This window comes from Colobus angolensis, unplaced genomic scaffold (assembly GCF_000951035.1).
Source record: "Colobus angolensis palliatus isolate OR3802 unplaced genomic scaffold, Cang.pa_1.0 Scaffold181, whole genome shotgun sequence".
Taxonomy (NCBI): Eukaryota; Metazoa; Chordata; class Mammalia; order Primates; family Cercopithecidae; genus Colobus; species Colobus angolensis.
Genome location: NW_012114944.1, coordinates 5,473,138 through 5,492,997, shown reverse-complemented (window position 1 = coordinate 5,492,997; position 19,860 = coordinate 5,473,138). Strand labels below are relative to the sequence as shown.

Here is a 19,860-nt window from a genome sequence, read left to right as displayed (position 1 = left end):
TTTAGCACTCATATCTGGACCTATTACTAAAAAAGCTTCTTCATTCCTTCCAACCACTAGATTATAATGGCTAAAAAGTCTTTTCCTTAAATCTGATGGGTGTAAAAATAAAAAGTAACGGCATTTCTCTAGGGCTCTGTTTTTGTTTTGTTTTGTTCTTCCTTTATAGACATGACAAAAACAAGGATTAACTTTCCAAATACTCATGGTGCACAAGAAGGTTATGTATGCACAGTATTTCTAATTTATTCAAATTCAATTTGAATTTGGTCTGAAGCTATCTTGTATGAAATGTTAGCTTTCCTGATACTTAATAATATTTATTATGTTTGCATATAAGCTCAAAAAATTAATGCCAAAGTATACTTTACTCATGGTTATCTTCTGGCAAATATTAGTGGTTATGTTTAAAAGCCTGATTTAATATAGATGGAGTAAGTTGAGAAAAAAAAGACTATGGAAAGGTAAATTAGGTCTTAGTCTTGATTCTGTTACTAGCTGTTTGACTTTGATGAACTCTTCACCCTTCAGTGGGCCCCAGTTTGCTCCTCTATGAATTTTAGGGGTTGGACTAGTTGACAGGCCAGGCCCCTTCCAAGTCTAACATTTCAAAATTCTAACATTCCACGTTCTATCATCTTGATATATAAAAATAACAATCTTTCATAAAAGCACACATAAACATAACACATAATCAAATATTAGAATGACTCTTGGAAAAAAACATATGATTTCCTATCTGGGTTATACTTTGCAGCAGTTAGGCAATTCATTTGGCATTTGTTTGATTGTATAATTTAATGACAATATAAACAGCATAGTTTTGTTATTTTTCCTTTAAAAAGACTAAAGCAAAAATGATTTAAAGCTAACAAAAACTACATCAGTTTGACATTCAAAGTTTGTTTCTTAGCAAAATGGCCAAAGATATTTTGACTTGATACAGAGTATATAATATAAAGACTTTTAGACCTAAAAATCTTCAAACATTATTCGAATTTAGCAAAACATAAGCAAAATTTTAATATCAAAGTGCTAAACAGTACTGCCTTAAAAGTCACTGCAAATGAACCATAAAATAACGGCATGGGAAGTGACATTTATTGTACAAATGGTTAATAAAAAGACACATTATAAATATATATATGTAACCTGCTATATTTATATATATATATATTTGCTTATTTGATTTCTAATTGGTGTATCCAAGTCACTGTGAACACCCCATTTAATTACTCTGTAACTCAGCTTCCAGGAGCTGGTGGTCTTGCAATAAATACAGGCAAAGCTATTACAATATAACGTGCATACAAATGTTTATACAAATAAGGACACTATGCAACAATTATCTCATAGTAATATGGCATTAACAGTAGAAACATACAAAAGGGAGTACGAACACGGAATGTTGAAACGCAGCCCACTAATCCTTCCTAGTACTCACACTCATACTATTTTTTAAATCTTTTCTAGTATTCACATTCATACTATTTTTTAAAAAGAAGATTTGCTTGCTCTCCAAAATTGTCTCCTTAACAAATAACAAAAATTAAATTATATCTATAAAAATCCTTATTGTCCCTGGTGCTTACCCTGTATGACCCAGTTCCTGCTGATTTGAATGTTCTTATCTAGGGATCAAATACTCGACTGACTTATGGAGCTTCTGAATGAATATACTAGTCAGTTGCTATAACTGAAACAAGTTTAGGGAACTCTGGTGGGGTTGATAGAACACAACCAAAACAGTTACATGTAATTCAGTTTATAATCTGATCCACTTTCAGGATAGCTGGACAGTCAGGGCAGGGATCTGGTTCCATCAGGAATGGCCTAAAAATCTTGGATAGGCCATACCTCAGAAAGGATCTACAGGAAAGGTGAACCCAGCCTCTGCTAGGAATATTAGCATGCGTTATTTGCTAACATGACTGCCTCCTTTTTATTTCCATATAGAATAAAGGAGAGTTAATAAACAAGACTTAGTAAGACAGCACTTTAAAAAATTGCACTTGTTTATGGAAGCAAACAGCCATTATTGTTTTGCTATGTCTGATTTGTAGGTAATCCTCCATCTTTCACCATTTGTTAAAATAAAGGAAGAAGGAAATTAAAAGGAAGTTTCTGCCTTGTTTGCACCACATACGTACCTTTGATACAGGAAGCGTATTTTCAAGGGACCAATCTTTAAGACACATCCTACCCTGGCAAACAACCCTTGGCTGTTCTTGTTTTTAAATACAAAGCAACTATAATTGTATTCCCCAGAAAGAGTTTTAAAACAGTTATATTATCCTTTTTTTTGTTCCTGCTGGGATAGCATTGTCCAAAAGTGCTTTGCTAGCAATTTCTTAGAAAACCCTCATGAACTATACCCCCCTCCCACCCTATCCCCCAATGCCTAAATATAAAACACAACCCCAACACAATACTCTGCAAGTTTTCTGGCTTTAGGTTGTAAGGAAAAGAGCCAGAAAAAAAAGTCTTTGCTTTCTACAGGAGCTGTTTTTCCTCTTAAGGAAGGACAGGAAATGATAGGTTTCCAGACCTATCCCTTTGCTGCGTAGCAAGCAGGTGCTAGGAGAAGAGGCGGCTCACTGCTCAGGCTGCTCCTGATTAGAAAGGTAGGGTGTCCAGGAAGAGCTTGTCGATGACGGAAGGTGGAGACACCAAGTCTTCCAGCTTCAGGTAGAAGATGCGCTGGAGGCCCAGGGTGCAGATCTTCCTCAGTTCTACCAGGGCACCCAGGACCTTGGACTCGGTGGGCTCCAGAGCCTGTCCCTTACTCTGGTGGTCTTTTAAACTGCTTGTGATCTTGTTGCATAGCTCCTCGACTCTCTTTGGTTCTTTTAACCCATGTCTTTCTGCAGAGGGATAGAGAAGAGCAAGGAGTTTAGGAGGCAAATACATCTTAAGACACTTTGAATCCCTAATTGAGGTCTGCATCTCATTCTGCCACTTTGGGTGGCTTCTTAACAATCAAAGTGCCCTCCCTGTTAGAGGTAGCTCATGGCCTTTGGTGTTAAACAACACCAAGGTTTGAATCCCAGTCCCAATACTTACTTGCTGTGCGCCCTAGAGTAAGTCTCTTTACTTCTGAGCACCCATTTCCTTATGAGATGAAGAAAATGATCATACCCAATTCGGGGTTTCTGGGATAGCCAGCTTAGGTAAGTAACACAAGGGAAGCACAGTTCCTGGCACACAGCCACATGGAATGAATGGCAGGGTGGTTATTATTTTGCATACATTGTCCTACTAAGGACTCACAAAGCCCTGTCAGTAGGCAACTATTTTTCAGAGTGACACAGAAACACATCCAGGCAAATGAATTAATGTTTCTATCTTGACAGACTCACTTAAGGGAGGTGGGGAGGCTGTAACTTCCATTTGCTAATGCAAGGGCTGCTCGAAAAGACCCAACATAGCAAAGTGCATTCCTGTGTTTTCATGCTAACCAGCACTGAGAAGAATTCAGCTTTTCTTTTCCTTGTTTTGTTCCCCCCAACTTGAAACCCCTATTGACATACACCTGGCACTCTGTACAAAATACACATGTCCTCCTGCTGTGGAGATGGAAAAGTCAAAGAGAAGGGGAGGAAGCTCAGAAGGATGTGGTACAGGCATTTTATAATGTATCAAGACACAAATACCAGTATCTCATATTTTACAAAACAATATATAAAATGATCTCCATGTTAAATACTATGATCTATTTTATGTATAAGGTTAAATGAATTTCCCAAAGTCACTCAGCTGCTAAAAGCTGGGATGAGAACCCAGTTTTCTGAGGCAAATATTGGCTTCTTGTGCGATCTTGGCTCACTGCTCCCCTACTTCCCCCCCCACCTCCCCACAGTTCAAGCAATTCTCCTGCCTCACCCTCCTGAGTAGCTGGGACTACAGGTGGGCACCATCATGCCCAACTAATTTTTTGTAGTTTCAGTAGAGATGGGGTTTCGCCATATTGGCCAGGCTGGCCTCAAACTCCTGACCTCAAGTGATCTTCCTACCTTGGCCTCCCAAAGTGTTGGGATTACAGGAATGAGCCACTGTGCTTGGCCTCAGAGCCTCATTTCTAAGGGAAGAGCTTGTCCTCTGTTATCTCAAATTTTTCTTCTCTCAGTATATTTACATGTAAAATCATAATCCTTGAGAGATGGAAGACATCCTTCTAATGGGAAATCAGGCAATAGTTTCTAATTTTTACGAAATTAATTTTTTTTTTTGAGTCATGGTCTTGCTCTGTTGCCTGGGCTGCAGTGCAGTGGTGCAATCATGGTTCACTGTAGTCTGGAAGTCCTGGGCTTAAGTGATCCTCCTGCCTCAGCCTCCCAAGTAGCTAGGACTATAGGCATGCACCACCATACCTGGTTGATTTTTAAATTATTTTTTTTAGAGGCAGGGCCTCACTATGTTGCCTAGGCTGGTCTTAAACTCCTGGACTCAAGTGATCGTCCTGCCTCAGCTTCCCAAAGTGCTGAAATTACAGGCATGATCTACCATGGCTAGCTCTAAATTAATTTTTTTAAGTTGGAGACATTTTTGTTAGAGAAGTTATTTCCTGCCGGGTGCGGTGGCTAACGCCTGTCACCCCAGGACTTTGGGAGGCCAAGGTAGGCAAATCACGAGGTCAGGAGATTGAGACCATCCTGGCTAACACGGTGAAACCCCATCTCTATGAAAAATACAAAAAGTTAGGTGGGCGTGGTGGTGGGCACCTGTAGTCCCAGCTACTCCGGAGGCTGAGGCAGGAGAATGGCGTGAACCCAGGAGGCGGAGCTTGCAGTGAGCCGAGATAGCACCACTGCACTCCAGCCTGGGCAACAGAACGAGACTCCATCTCAAAAAAAAAAAAGTAAAGTTATTTCCTTGAAGCAAAAGCCAATCAGAAAAATGAAGAATTATCCAGATACTTTTCTCTTGTCCCAAATAAGAGGCCTGGGAACCAGAAAATTTGCATTATCCTCAGTTTGGCTAGTTGTGTATGATTTGGGGAAGTTCCTCCCTCTTTGGGGCCCTGTAAAAGGAGAAGGTTGAACTTAATTATCTGTAAGGCCCCAAAGGTCTGGGTTCTGATGTGTGTCTGTCCCTTCCTTCCTTCTTTCCTTCCTTCCTTCCTTCCTTCCTTCCCTCCCTCCCTCTTTCCTTCCTTCCCTCCCTCCCTCCTTCCCTCACTCCTTCCTTCCTTCCCTCCCTCCCTCCTTCCCTCACTCCTTCCCTCCTTCCCCCACTCCCTCCCTCCCTCTGGTCTCTCTCTTTCTTTCTTTCCCTCTCGACAGAGTCTCAATCTGTCACTCAGACTGTAGTGCAGTGGTGAAATCTCAGCTCACTGCAACATCCACCTTCTGGATTCAAAAGATCCTCCTGCCTCAGCGTCCCAATTAGCTGGGATTACAAGTGTGTGCACCACACCTGGCTAATTTTTGTATTTTTAGTAGAGACAGGGTTTTACCATATCAGCCAGACTGGTCTCAAACTCCTGGCCTCAAGTGATCCACCCACCTCGGCCTCCCAAAGTGCTGGGATTACAGGCACACACTCCTTCCTGCACCTGGCCTGATATGTTATAATATCAAAATACAACCATGAAGATTGCCAGCGGCATCTCCGTGGATTGTAAGTTGCAGGCATCTTGTCTCAGTGCAATATGCTATAAAGAGAAGGGCACTGGCCCTGGAGTTAGACCTGGGTTCTAGTTCTGGTTCTGTCACTTACTAGCTGGGTGACCTAATTTCTCTAAGACTCAATGTCTTCACAGGAAAATCAGAATTATTGGGTGGCAGATACACAGCCTTTGCTGTATTCTTCCTGTGTGTCTTCAATGTTATGTAATAAATTGAAAGAAAAAGTGAAATGATAATAAAAACCAACTCCATGGACTGTTGTGGCTCAATTAAGATAATGTTATGGAAAAGTGGTCTGTCAACTGTAGAGAGCTATACACGTGGAATAATCAGAACCAAAGACAATGCTTGCCAGTGGGCAAGTGGCTGGCAACTATGAGGTCTAACAAAAGGCAATTAGTGGCCTAATTTCTAAGCTTTGCAGTGCATCATTTTGCTTTCCCTGAGAAACTATTAGCTAATCAGCCCAGGTGCAGATCTGTCTCCTACAGCTTATCTTCATTAAATACATAGGCTCCATGTTTCAGTCTCAGAAGAAGCACCTGAGAGTGAATTTTAAGAGAATCCTGCATGCAGTGGTGTTCTGCCTAAAGTTTTATTTTTCTCCCCAAAACAAAAGAACACGCTGTAAATTTGGCAATAAATTTCAAGAGCTATAAATCGTCCATAGCCTCTGACCATGTAATCCCACCCTTGGGAATTTATCCAAAGGAAACATTTAACAGAAGAATGAAACTGTATACATGGAGACATTTGGTTCAGTATTATCTATTACCAAGACAAAACAAAACAAAAGCAAGCAAAAAAATTGGAAAAAGGCAAAGGGCTGAAGAATAGGAGAACTGTTAAGTAAATAATGGTATATTGAAGGGAAGATTCTGGAGACATCAAACAGAACAAATATGAAGGCCGTGAAGCAAAATAAAAAAATGTTTACAACATTAAATAAAGAGTAGAATATTAAATACTAAAGCTGTGATTCCATCTACGCAAATATTATTTCTTCATATAAAGAAGGGTGAAAGAAAATATAAACATGAAAATACCTATGGAGTTTGGGGATAACTTTTTCCTTTCTTTTAAAATGTCCAGGTTGTGCTCTTTGTATAATAATGTTAAAATAGAACAAGATGGATTTCGTCCTTTGTGAAGTCCTTGAGTAGTTATAACATGATCAAACATCACCTTGCTGATACTAAATTCAATTAATAGTGAGAAATATCCAATTAGATTCATAACCTAGGGAGAGTCGCCTTTCTCAGAATAAATACCAGTCCATTGACTTAAGCTTTCCCTTCCTTTCAGTGTCTCATGTCTTACATAACATTCAAGATCTCATATTCATCATCAGGATACAGGAACTGAGCAATATGTTGGCTGGATTTGGGGAGGGGGCTAATTGTGGAACCTTGTAACCAGACTTTCTCATGGCCAAACTCCCAGAAGGTACTGCAGAGTTTTCCCTGCTCTCCAACCAGTTGCGACTGCTCAATAACTATGGCAACCATTATTTATTCAGTGAATTCAAGTGGAGATCGATACCTCCTGCCAGCTGGATCAACTCTAGGCCTGGAATTCCTTGAGGAATTCAGAGACACTCCTGTTAGAAGCCAAAGGCACCTCAACCCTTCTTTGTTGTTTTGAACAGCCACTGGATTTGTAGCTTCTTTACTTTTTCAAAAGGGCTGAGATAATATTCAGTCTCCATGCAAACTACTGCCAGCAGCCAAGAAGATTTTAAAATCACTAGGGAGTCACTAAGTGTCTGGGTCCTTCCCTAGTAATTTGAAATCCCTTAAAACCTAATCACTGACATTTTAGTTAAAGGGATCTCCTTTCTTCTTGTAGCTTGGTAAACATGGCTACGGAGCTGATATACAGAGTTCATAAATTCGGGGGGAAATAAGGCATTTGGACTATCCCTCTTCCTAGAGAATTATACACGGAAGATTTTAGTTTAAGGTCTTTGTCCACCATTAAACAAAACAAGCTTCTTAATATTTCTTGCATTTTGGTCTATATAATTTTCATAGAATGCTTCAGTATTTTAACTCTGGCATTATATATTCAAAACTTTAAAACATAACATACAGAAATGGTTAAGTAATTGACTTATATGTCATAATCATTGTATATATAGATTGGAAAGGGTTTGAGTTATTTAGTTCAAATTCCCATCTAAGACAAGAATCTCTACCACAAGTTACCATAAAGAGAGTGTCAGGTAGTGGCTGGACTGGGAGTTAACTATAATATTATGCCTTAACAATACAAATATATTTAATAGCACTTTATGTAACACTCTTTTACTTAGCTTATTTAGATTATTTTATCTCACTCTCACAACAATCCTGTGAATTAGGCAGGACAAAGATTATCTTTAACTAACAGGTATGGAGAGTAAGGCTCAATTAAGTAATTTGCCCATAGTCAAAATTAGCAAGGGGCTATTTTCTTTCACTCTAAGTCCAGAGATATTTCTCTTATAACAGGATGCCTTCCATCTCCGGACGTCTCTAATTGTTAGAAAGTTTCTTCTCGTCCTGAGATGAACTAGCTTTTCTATAACTCTCTCCTATTTTCTGTGCACCAAATTAACTAATTACTTCTTTCAACAACTATTTATTGAGCACCTATTCTGTGGCAAGGAATGTTATAACTACTGGGGTTAGAGATGTGACAGACAGATCACACTCCTAATCCTTGTGTGGTATGAACATCTAAAGACACTGTTGGATTCCTGTGCATTTTAGCTATCCAGGCATAGACATCTCTGCTTAGAGCAAGAGGGAGGGGTTGGGAGGTAGCGGGAACCAGGGAAGAAGGAGTCAGGGAGAGAGAGTGATAGAATGAAATAATAGAGCTACATTTAGGTCTGCGCTCATGCTTTCTCATCTTCACCTGGTTAAGATCTACTCATTCTTTGGATCTCAGATCAAATATTTCTTGAAGGAAGCTTCCCTTTTTACCTCCATTCTAGATCATGTTCTCCTCTGGCATTCTAATCTTTCCCTTTGCAGGACACAACAGTCTGAAATCAGATAGTTACATGATTTTTCTCCTCCCATTAATTGTAAGCACCATGGGGGCATGAACTATATTTGCTTAACATTGTATCTCCAGCACCAAGCCTAGTACATAGGAGACACCCAATAAATACCTGTTAAATGGATACACAGAGGATCAAGGGTCTGTGAAAAATGATTATATAAGTACTGAAAGAGTAAGCTGCTAAGAATAAATATACAGGTTGGGAGTTATTAAGAAGCTAACAACAGTAAAGAACTTTACAAAATCTGGCCGGGCGCGGTGGCTCAAGCCTGTAATCCCAGCACTTTGGGAGGCTGAGGTGGGCGGATCACGAGGTCAGGAGATCGAGACCATCCTGGCGAACATGGTGAAACCCCGTCTCTACTAAAAAATACAAAAAACTAGCCGGGCGAGGTGGCGGCGCCTGTAGTCCCAGCTGCTCGGGAGGCTGAGGCAGGAGAATGGCATGAATCCGGGAGGCGGAGCTTGCAGTGAGCTGGGATCTGGCCACTGCACTCCAGCCTGGGTGGCAGAGCAAGACTCCGTCTCAAAAAAAAAAAAAGAACTTTACAAAATCTAAAACCTACCATATCAAAGCTTTGGAATTAGATTTCCTGGCTGTAAACCTGAGGTCTACCACTTATTTATTTATTTATTTATTTTTGAGATGGAGTCTCACTCTGTCACCAGGCTGGAGTTCAGTGGTGAAATCTCAGCTCACTGCAACCTCCGCATCCCGGGTTCAAGCAATTCTCCTGTTTGGCCTCCCAAGTAGTTGGGACTACAGGTGCGTGCCAGCATGCCCAGCTAATTTTTGTACTTTTAGTAGCGATGGGGTTTCACCATGTTAGCCAGGATGGTCTCCATCTCTTGACCTTGTGATCCGCCCGCCTCAGCCTCCCAAAGTGCTGGGATTACAGGCGTGAGCCATCACCATTTATTAACTGGGTGACTTTGGGTCTGTTTCCACGTTTGTAAAATGGTGCTAATAATGGTACCTGCCTTATGGGTTGTTATGAGAAGTAAACGAGTTAGTACATGTCAAGTATTTGGAACCATGCCTAGCATATAGTGAGCACTTAGTGAATATTTGCAAGTATCCTCTCTATCTAGAACTCAAGTCATTACCTTCCCCTTCAAATCACCCACTTCTTTAAGCTTGTCTATTATATTACAGCCTTTCACATCACTCATAATCATCTCTAACAATTCCTTCCCTCCGAGCCATCATATTTAATCCATTGCAAGAACTTCCGTTATTATCTCTGTGATGTTCCTTGCATTTATATCTCCCTCTCAATACCCATGGCCTCTGGACCAGGATCTTCAATATCTTTTCTATCTAGATCATTTTAATAGCTCTTGACTGAGCTCCATGCTTTCTATATCTGCTGTTAGCCATTCCAGGTACTTCCAAGTTTATTTATTAAGCAACATTAAACAAAATAACACATGTAAAGCCCTTGGCACAGTGCCTGGCACCGAGTATTTTAAAATAGTAGTTATTAATTTCATAGATTGCTAATTACCAATAGGTTCCCTTGTTCCTTGCTACTTAAGGTGTGGGCCCCAGACCAGCAGCATCAGCATCACCTGGGAGCTTGCTGGAAATGCAGAATCCGTTTAGGTAGGCCCTGCCCCAGATCTACCTAACCAGAATCTGCAATGCAACAAGATGCCCAGTGATGTGAACGCTGGAGAAACTCTGCTCTAGTCAATCCTAGTACCCATAAGATGCTTGACTCAGTCCACACCTAGTGTTCATCTAGTCTCTGTAAACCTCATTCCCCAAAGCGGGAACTCACTCCTCAAGGCAGCTTATTCCAATTTCAAATGGTTCTTTCTATGAGAAAATTTTTCTTATATTGAGCTAAAATTTGCCATCCTATGTATCAGGGGTCCCCAAATGGTATTGGTCCATGGCCTGTTAGGAACTGGGCCACACAACAGGGTGAGTGGCGGGCAAGCAAGTGAAGCTTCGTCTGTATTTACAGCCACTCCCCATTATTTGCATTACCACCTGAGCTCCGCCTCCTGTCAGATGAGTGGCAGCATTAGATTCTCATCGGAGTGTGAACCCTGTTGTGAACTGTGCATGTGAGGGATCTAGGTTGATGCCCCTTATGAGAATCTAATGTGTGGTGATCTGTCACTGTCTCCCATCACCCCCAGATGAGACCATCTAGTTGCAGGAAAATGAGTTCAGGGTTCCCACTGATTCTACATTATGGTGAGTTATAAAATTATTTAATTATATATTACAATGTAATAATAATAGAAATAAAGTGCCCAATAAATGTAATACACTTGAATCATCCCAAAACCATTCCCCCGACCCCAGTCCAAGGAAAAATTGTCTTCCATGAAACCAGTCCCTGGTGCCAAAATAGTTGGGGACTGCTGTTATATGTAGTTCCCAGTTCCGCCTCTTGGGCTTATATGAGAAATGTCAAATTCTCTTCCTCATGGCAGGGAGTAGGGGATAAAGAAAGGGATGATAGTAACCATAAGGGGCCCCACCAAGGGGAAAAGTAACTCCCCTTTCTGAGCAGGTGTTAGGGCAAAGGTTAACTTGGTGACAACAATGCAGTTCCAGCCAAAGGGGAAGGAAAGGTGGGCCCCTGGAGAGAGAGGTATGTGTAGTTCAAACACCAACAAACAGGACTCCCCACTCTGAGCTCTACCCCTTTTTCTGGGAATTCACCTTATTGCTACCACTCATGTCATATACAACATCCTTTACTGATGGGCAGTCCCAGAGACATTGAGCCCACGCTGGTCAGGAAGCCACAAGTCAGTCAGCAGTCTGTGGTGAGGCTGATTTAAATGGTACTTTTCAGTCTGACTGTCTTTGATTTGGTAGAGTATGTGTCTGTCTCTCTCTCCAGTAAGACCACAGACTCTTTGAGGGTAAGGGAATGTGTGTCTGGTGCACAGTAGATGCTCAATAAGTATTTACTGAATTAATCTGAATCAAAAGAAGGCAATTTTCAAGAATTCATACTTTTCTCATGACTGTGGTAGGCTAAAAATTATTAATTCAGATTTTTCTAATTTGGGAGACTTCCTGATACTCACAATTGGCCCAGTCATTCAATGAATATTTGTCATATGCCAGATACTTGTAAATGGTAAAGTAATTTTAAAGATACTAATAAGACTCTCCGTGTCCTTAAGAACCCCACAGTCTAGCTGGTAAAGAAAGACACAAAGAAATTCCTTAATACAATGTGTATATTCAATTGCTGGGATGCATGAACACTTTTATGGATTCCTAGAGGGCAAGACAGCTGGCTCTTCATAGAAGTGTGTAAAACAAATAATATAATAATAATAACAATGAAGGTTTGTCTAATTTTTTTTCTGCATAGTACACATTAGTTCGTTCAATCTTTATAAGAAACCTGCAAGTAGACATCTTTATCCGTGTGAGAAAGAAGGAAACTGAGATTCAGAGAGGGTAACGAACTTGTCCAAGATTGCAAAGACAGCACATTTCAGGGTGAAGACCTGAACTCAGATCTCCGGTCTCTAAATCCTGTGGCCTCTCCCCTCTCCCACCTTTTTTGTTTTTAACCATTTTGTCCTGCTAAGTTTTACACTTAGTTTTCCTTGCAATGTAGCTGACGGCTTTATTTGATGCAAAAGCAGGAGTAACCAGGTAACCATTTACAGTGAGCACTGGAGCTCTGGAAAGACAGATGGTGGAGGGTGTGGCACCCTCAGCCACCTGTCTCGTCCTGCTGTGTCACTGTTTCACTACTTTCTGCCCTGGTTCTGCCCTCCTTCCTCCTTCTCAGTCTTAGAGGTCATGTTTCAATAAAACCAGGAAAAAGACTACAGTCAGAAGAGAAAGGAGTCATTTTCTCACCTGACAGATGACCTGAGTAGGGAAAAGAAAGTCATGGGGAACAACAAAATGGCATTTGAGCACTTGAGATTCCCTCTGCCATCTGCTTCAAAACTACCTTTCCAATCTGATTTCCCCTATTTCTCTACAGGAAAAGCACTGTGCTCTGAGGTTAGGTCATCACCTCAGGCCAGAAGGTAAATATCACATAGAATGAGTTTTATCCCTGAAAATCCTTTAACTTTCCCAAAAGCACAAGACATGCTTTCAGCACTCATCACCAGAGGCAGAGAAACCATGACTTCCAGTGGATTCATATCTTCTCTGTCATGCTCATTCCAGGACATACAGTCATCGAATGCAATAGCCTGCACTCTTAATTTTTCTCCTCTTTCTACCTGGATCATATATGTGATTTTAATATATGCACAATGCAACTCCACTGTAATTGTTTTAACCCTAAACTGTACTAAGGCATTCAACTGCCATGCCCTTGCGGTTCTCTTTCCTTCATCTGGAATGTTCTTTATGTCTTCTCATGTCTAGATGCTACCTCTTTGAGAAGTCATTCATGACCAACACTTCTACCTTCCTTCACCTCAAAAAAGTTAGCAGTAATCTGGACTTACCCCGCACTGCCTCTGTGCCTTTTCAGGACCTGAGCACTAATCGCTATACATCAAGTTCATATATCATAATCTATGACTTCCTACTAGACTACCCACTTCTTGACAGCCAAATGCATGCCTGGCTCATCTTTGCATCCCTAGAGACTGTCACAATGCTTGGTACATAGTAGGCCCTTATGCTTATTTAATGAGTGGATATTTATAAAATGGTAATTCCACACTAACTTTGTTTGGCAGGGGGGCTTCTTATTTATGAAACATTATTAACTGCAACCAGATATTAACTCATTGGTATTCCATCAGATTCAAAGCACTTGCATTACTTCAGAGATGCAGCACTGGCAAAGGGTAATGGTTGGGGTAGATAAACAGGGAACCTGAAAAACGTTTGAAAACCAACCACTGTGGGGAACCCCCTATTTACTGCAGGAAAGGAGAGTGATCTGAATGAAACCATTTCCTGCCCCACTTCACCGCCTAGTTTTTCATGAGGGGGTACAGAGAGAGGAGGAGGACAAAGAAAAAAAGAATCAGAAAAAAAAGCCATGTTTGTGCAAACCACCAATACTGTCCAGATTCTTAATACTTTTCCTGGAAGCAAGCCTAGTTAAACTTCTAAGATGCCATTTCCTTTTCATGAGCTCTCCTCTGTGGTTTAAGAAAAGACAATTTTGGGATGAATCTGTAATGTAAATAGCCCAGCTGTTACTCCACAATCACCCTTTATGATCAACGAAGCTTATTCAGAAGTCAAGATCCATGGCAGCTCATATTCAAATGAAAATTAATATCCACAGCAATGCACACTGTTTCCCAAGCATTGCCTTTTCTGCCATTTCCTGATATTTTCACACTTATCAAACCCACTTCCAACCAGTAAGTCACAAAGAGTGTTGTAAGGTACAGAAATGAGAGAAGAGGGCTTATTTTTGTTGTGGGCTAAAACCACAGCAGGAATGAGGCAGGAAAGGGAGCTACCCGCTCGGGAAGGCCCAAAGACACCACTGTAGTTCACTTGGCCTATTATAAGTGCTTGTTATGTGCAGCTTAATTAGTTTAATATCACTGTCCTCCTTTAAGCCTCTCTCTCAAGCATCCAAGGAGACTGTCACCAAACATACCGCCTTCTAAAGCCACCACCTGTTTCCTCATGCCACTGAGTTTGATGCTTCCAAGGGGCAGGAGAAGGCATATGCCTAACTTGGACTCTGTCACTATCACTCCAAGGGGGACCATAGGTGAATTCAGAGTTGCCTATCCTGAATCCAGTTTGGTTACATCACCAACTGAATTTTCTGTAATTCTCACTACTGCCCTATGAAATAGACATGGCTATCCCCATTTTACAAATGGGGAAACTGAATTTCAGAGAACTGAAATGTGTTCCCCAATAGCACCTATTTATTAAACACAGGACTGAAGATTAAAATCTGGGTGTGCTCAATTCCAAACTCCATGCTATTTCTGCCATGCCAAACTGCCTCCTCCCCGGGCCAATCTCCACATAAATGGGCAGCGGGCTGAGCAGCTGTAACTGCAGGGCACAGAACAAATGGAATGAAGAAAGAGGACCAGCACCACCCTTCTCCTAATTTCTACTCTATATTCTCTGTACTGAACTGCCCAGTCTCTCCAGGTTGGGTCTTTCTGGCACCCACACATCCTGGCCTCTTAGATATTTGTCAATTTCCATTTAAAAAGTGAAACAAAGATATGGCCTTTCAGGGATGGGCCATCCTCTTGAATCATGGCTCTCACACCTGGACTGACCTTTTTCCTCTTAGATTCTTTCTCACTCTAATCTGTGCCCAAAATGCACTGACAGGGTAAATCTTTCTAAAATGCAAACCTGACCATCAGGCTCCTTTGGACAAAACCTGTGGATCCTCGTTGTGCTCAAGATAAACTCTGCTCTCCTCACCTAGGCGTGGAAGGTTCTTCATGTCTCGCCTCATCCTGACCTATCAGAACAGTCATATCTCCTGCCACTCCAATTTTCAGTTGTTTCCTTTCTGAAACTTAGCCATATTTTCAATGGCTTTTGGCAAATGTTTATTTATGCCTGGATTCGCACTTGTTCCATTTTAGCTTGGAGACATCCTCTGCATTTACAAAGGACCAGCTCCTGTGATCTCTTCTGAGAAGACCACCCCCACCTGCTATCTCTGGGCACTTGAAACTCACTCCCTTGTCTCCATAGTAGCACTCAACACCCTGCATCAACTGTAGTACTTTGCATGCCTATCTTCTCTAGGGATGTGTGTGATCATCTCTGAAAACCCAACGACATGCAGCACAGTGCCTAGGTCAGTGAATATCTGCTGATTAACTAGGCTCAACACTTGTTCCCATAGAGATGAAGCAATGTACTGCTTTTACTTGCAGGAATCCAAAGCTGGATCTAGACTTTTGTTTTTGTCTTTTTAAAATGAACTAAACTCCATACTTTCTAGTTTTGAATGTTTAACTGACTTAGGAATTACTGAATGGTTTTGAAATTGAACTAAAGAGCTTTAGTTCAAAGGCAGCCTTGAACCAGTTTCCTTCCAGTCCTGATGAAGTAATATGCTTGTGCCTTAAATCTGTTTATTTTCTTCAGATGCTCCAGTATGCCATTTGAAAGCCCTCCAAATGGAATCCATACTCTTTGAGACTGCCTTGGTTTTTGTTTCGTTAATGGCTCTCTTGGAAGTCTAGCAGCCCCATTTAAAAAAAAAAGTGAGTTTCTCATCCTGGACCAAAGACCAAGAGGAAGTCAGTTTCCATTTGGAATACTGAAGGAATGGCTAGTGTCTGAGTCCTCACTGCAGCCATACCATTTGCTTGTCTTTGCCTGCATGTCAACCATCAAATGATGAACCAGCCTAGCCTCTTAAGGCACAGATGCATCTAACTTTAGCTAATAGGAGATATCCCAAGAAATGCAAGTGAACAATGCTTGGGCAAACCAATGCACATTTCCAGTGAAACAGAAAGAACGGGCCATCTGTACCAGAGGATGCATCTGATGCTCTGGAAACTCACCACCTGCCTGAGAAACATGTTTTCTATAGCCAAGAGCATATTATTCTGAACTTGAACTCTCAGTTCAACAGCCAAGTCTGTGCTTGTGTCTGACCAAAAGGACAAGGATGAGCCCCTCATTTGGCCACTTCTGGAGCCCCCACCCTCTGTCACCACCTCTCCAGGCCCCAGTCTGACCGGAAAGAATGAGGTCTAACAGGAAACTCTTCCCCAGGGCAAAGGGAGCTGGGGCAAGGGCCTCCATGGCCACGGGGAGATGATATTCTTTCCCTTGCCCAACATGCGCCTTTCTCCATCCCACCCCACCTTGGGATCCTTTATCTCCCAAAAGATAGAAAGAGAGAGATCTATAGAGGGAGACAGGCATAAATCAAATATGTCTTATGCTTGTGGTTAAAAAACTGCTCAGTTGGCCGGGTGTGGTGGATCATGCCAGGAATCCCAGCACTTTGGGGGGCCAAGGCGGGTGGATCATTTGAGGTCAGAAGTTCGAGACCAGCTTGGCCTGCATGATGAAACCCCATCTCTACTAAAGATACAAAAATTAGCCGGGTGTGGTGGCAGGTACCTGTAATCCCAGCTACTCAGGAGGGTGAGACAGGAGAGTTGCTTGGACCCAGGAGGCAGAGGCTGCACTAAACCAAGATCACATCATTGCACTCCAGCCTGGGTGACAGAGCGAGACTCCATCTCAAAAATAATGATAATAAAATTTTAAAAATAAAAATAAAAACTGCTGTGTTGAGCCATTTTTGCTTTTTCTCAGTCCTTTGCCAATCGAAGTTATTAAATCAAGTTGTATTTGATATGTCTATAGTGTTTTGGTTTTACTTTAGGTCACTAGCCAAGAATTGGGGACAGGGGAAACCTCATCACCTCTGCTCCACAGGAGTGGGCTGGGTAAGGTAATCTTCCTAGGAAAGGCTTTGTAAAAAGAACTCTGAACCAGTCTGGGCAACAGGGTGAAACAGGGCTACAAAACAGCCAAACGTGTGGTGGCGTGTGCCTATGGTCCCAGCTACTCAGGAGGCTGAGGTGAGAGGATCACTTGAGCTCAGGAGGTCGAGGCTACACTAGGCCATGATCACACCACTGCTCTCCAGCCTGGGTGACAGAGCAAGACCCTGTATCAAAACAAACAAACCCTGAAGCAGCTAGTCCCACTGTCCACAGATCTCTGGTAGGAAGTTAGATTTTCATATATTGGGCTTATTGACAATGACAATTCAATAGACTATGGATTCTCTTTCCTAGAAGTTTATGACAACAAATTACAGATGCATGTTTCTTTGCTTAAACTAGGTTAAACTTAACAGATTTCAGAAAAAATGGTAGTTATTTTCCCACTTTTCTGGTGTGTGTGGTGGTCAAGGCCCACCATAACAAAGGGAAGGAGAGAAATGAGGATGTGGTTTTGGCAAGGTGGTGCTTACCTGTGATCATGCTCAATGCTGACAGGCAGGCTAAGGCTTGGATATCAAGGTTCAGGCTCTGCAAATTTAAGGAAAAGTCTTTAATAGAGTCGAGCCACTCCCCAAATCCACGAAGGCACTGAAGTCGATGCAGGACAAGTCCATTGCAGAACACAAACTTATCTTCAGCAGTGTTTGACCTGGGAGGTGAGAGAAAGAGAAACATTAAACAGGTCTGTCCAGTCTGTCCAACATGATAACATCACGACACACAGGCACCCAGACAGCCATGGGGCAGCATTAGGACCCCAGTGTGGTGCTATGAAGCATGCCCAGATACCCGCAATGAATAAGACTATGTTCTCCGGGATAAACAACTAGCACCACTTGTCTATGCTAATGTCTTTAGTGAACATCAGCCCAGGGGAAGATATGGGCTGTGGCACCTGCTGTCTTATTAGTAGAATCAATTACTGGCTTTCCTAGGAACAGGACATGGGCGAGCAGGCACTCATGGGTTACAGAGGTGAAGCCCAGTGCACCCCTCTCTCAGCAATGAACATGAGACTGTTCCCTCCAGGGCTCCTAAGACAGGGCTTGTCCTTGATTTTCTTAAATGTTAAAAAACTACCAAGGCCTGAGGCTAGATACTACAATTCCATTGTGCAGACCTTAAAAATACCAAGTCCCTGGCCAGGTGCGATGCCTCACACCTGTAATCTCAGCCCTTTGGGAGGCCAAGGTGGGCGGACCATCTGAGGTCAGGAGTTCGAGACCAGCCTGGGCAACATAGTGAAACCCTGTTTTTGCTAAAAACACAAAAATTAGCCAGGCTTGGTGGCATGCACCTGTAGTCCCAGCTACTCAGGAGCCTGAGGCAGGAGGATCACTTGAACCCGGGAGGTGGAGGTTGCATTGAGCCAAGATCATGCCACTGCACTCCAGCCGGGGTGACAGAGTGGGACTTTGTCTCAAAACAAAACAAAACAAAACAAAAACCAAGTCCCTGTAAGTGCCAGAAGTCTATCACAAATTAAAGGGTGGCCTAACATAAAACAAGTCCTTATTTTGTATTACTTTCTCTGCTTTTAACATTGGGGCTGCGGAGGGCTATTTTAAAATCTGTCCTGATAGTTTACGTTATGTCCATCATCATCTCATTTTTCTTTCATGAAAGGTGCCTTGGAACTTCCATGTGGACATCACAATTTAGGGGTGTGGCTTTGGGTGCTCCTTAAATCTCTCTGGACTTCTTTTTCCTTATTTATAACACAATTCTAATTGCTACCTCCTAAGAATGTTGAGGGAATTAAATAAAAGAAAGGATTTGAAAGCCCATGCATGGTGCCCAGTACATAGGACGGTTCAACAAGAATTGGGTATAACAAGTAATGGGCTGAATTATATGTGGTTCTTCCTTTAATTTTAGATTTCCTTTAACTTTCAAATCTCTTGCCACATATTTATCTATCTTGGCCTGTTGTATTCACAAGTCAAATAATCTCGTGTTGCTTCTTGGATGAACAGCTTCATTCATTCCTTCACTCAGCCAAGTGTCTACTTGCATGTGTTGAAGCATGTGTTATTCCTGGAGCCAGATACTGGGAGAAAACATGGTGAACAGGACATACATGGCACCTGCTTGCATGGAGCTTACAGTCTACTTAATCCTTTGTTGCATGTCTAATAGATGACAGCCACATTGCTGGCTCAGCTCTGATGTACACTAGATTGGCTACAAAATTAAGCTATTACTGGCACTCTAGTTGTAACTCCACCCCATCTCTCCTACTGATCCTGTCACAGAAGGCATACACAGGATAGAATGATTCAGTCTCAGAGTATAAAACATGAACCCTGATGACATCAGAATCTGATGGCATCAGAATCATTAAAGCATGAGTTAAAAATGCAGACTTCTGGACTTCTCCCACAGTCTACCAAACCAAAATAGATGGCAATGAGGCCTGGCAATCTGCACTGTAAAAATTAAACAGGAGTTTCTGGTAATGATATGAAATTGGGGTGGGGATGGCAGGAAAGAGAAAGAGGGGAAAGATGGATTTTTCTGATATTTGGTAAAAAGTCAGTATCATCTCCTAAAAATATATAACTGAAAGGAAGCAAGGAAGATGGAGTTAAACAGGCTATTTGTGAATAAAAACAATAATAAAATAAAGTTTAAAAAATCTACACGTAGAACTTACTAGAGGAGCTTCCAAGGTTCTATGTTTTTGAAAAATCACTTTCCCTTTTTGTGTTTGGTGTCACTGACTATGATAGGATGG

General features: G+C 41.7%; 1 protein-coding gene across 1 annotated transcript in view; it reads right to left on the bottom strand.

Annotated features, from left to right (window-relative positions):
• Positions 1–779: 779 nt before the first annotated feature.
• Positions 780–19,860, bottom strand: part of NR4A3 (nuclear receptor subfamily 4, group A, member 3) — a 38,843-nt gene continuing 19,762 nt past the window's right edge. Inside the window, exons 7-8 of the mRNA XM_011939526.1 lie at positions 17,594–17,772; positions 780–2,864 (exon numbers count right to left, since the gene is read on the bottom strand). Of these exons, the coding sequence (XP_011794916.1) occupies positions 2,617–2,864; positions 17,594–17,772 (427 nt within the window). The 3' untranslated portion in view covers positions 780–2,616. The remainder of the gene's footprint in view (positions 2,865–17,593; positions 17,773–19,860) is intronic.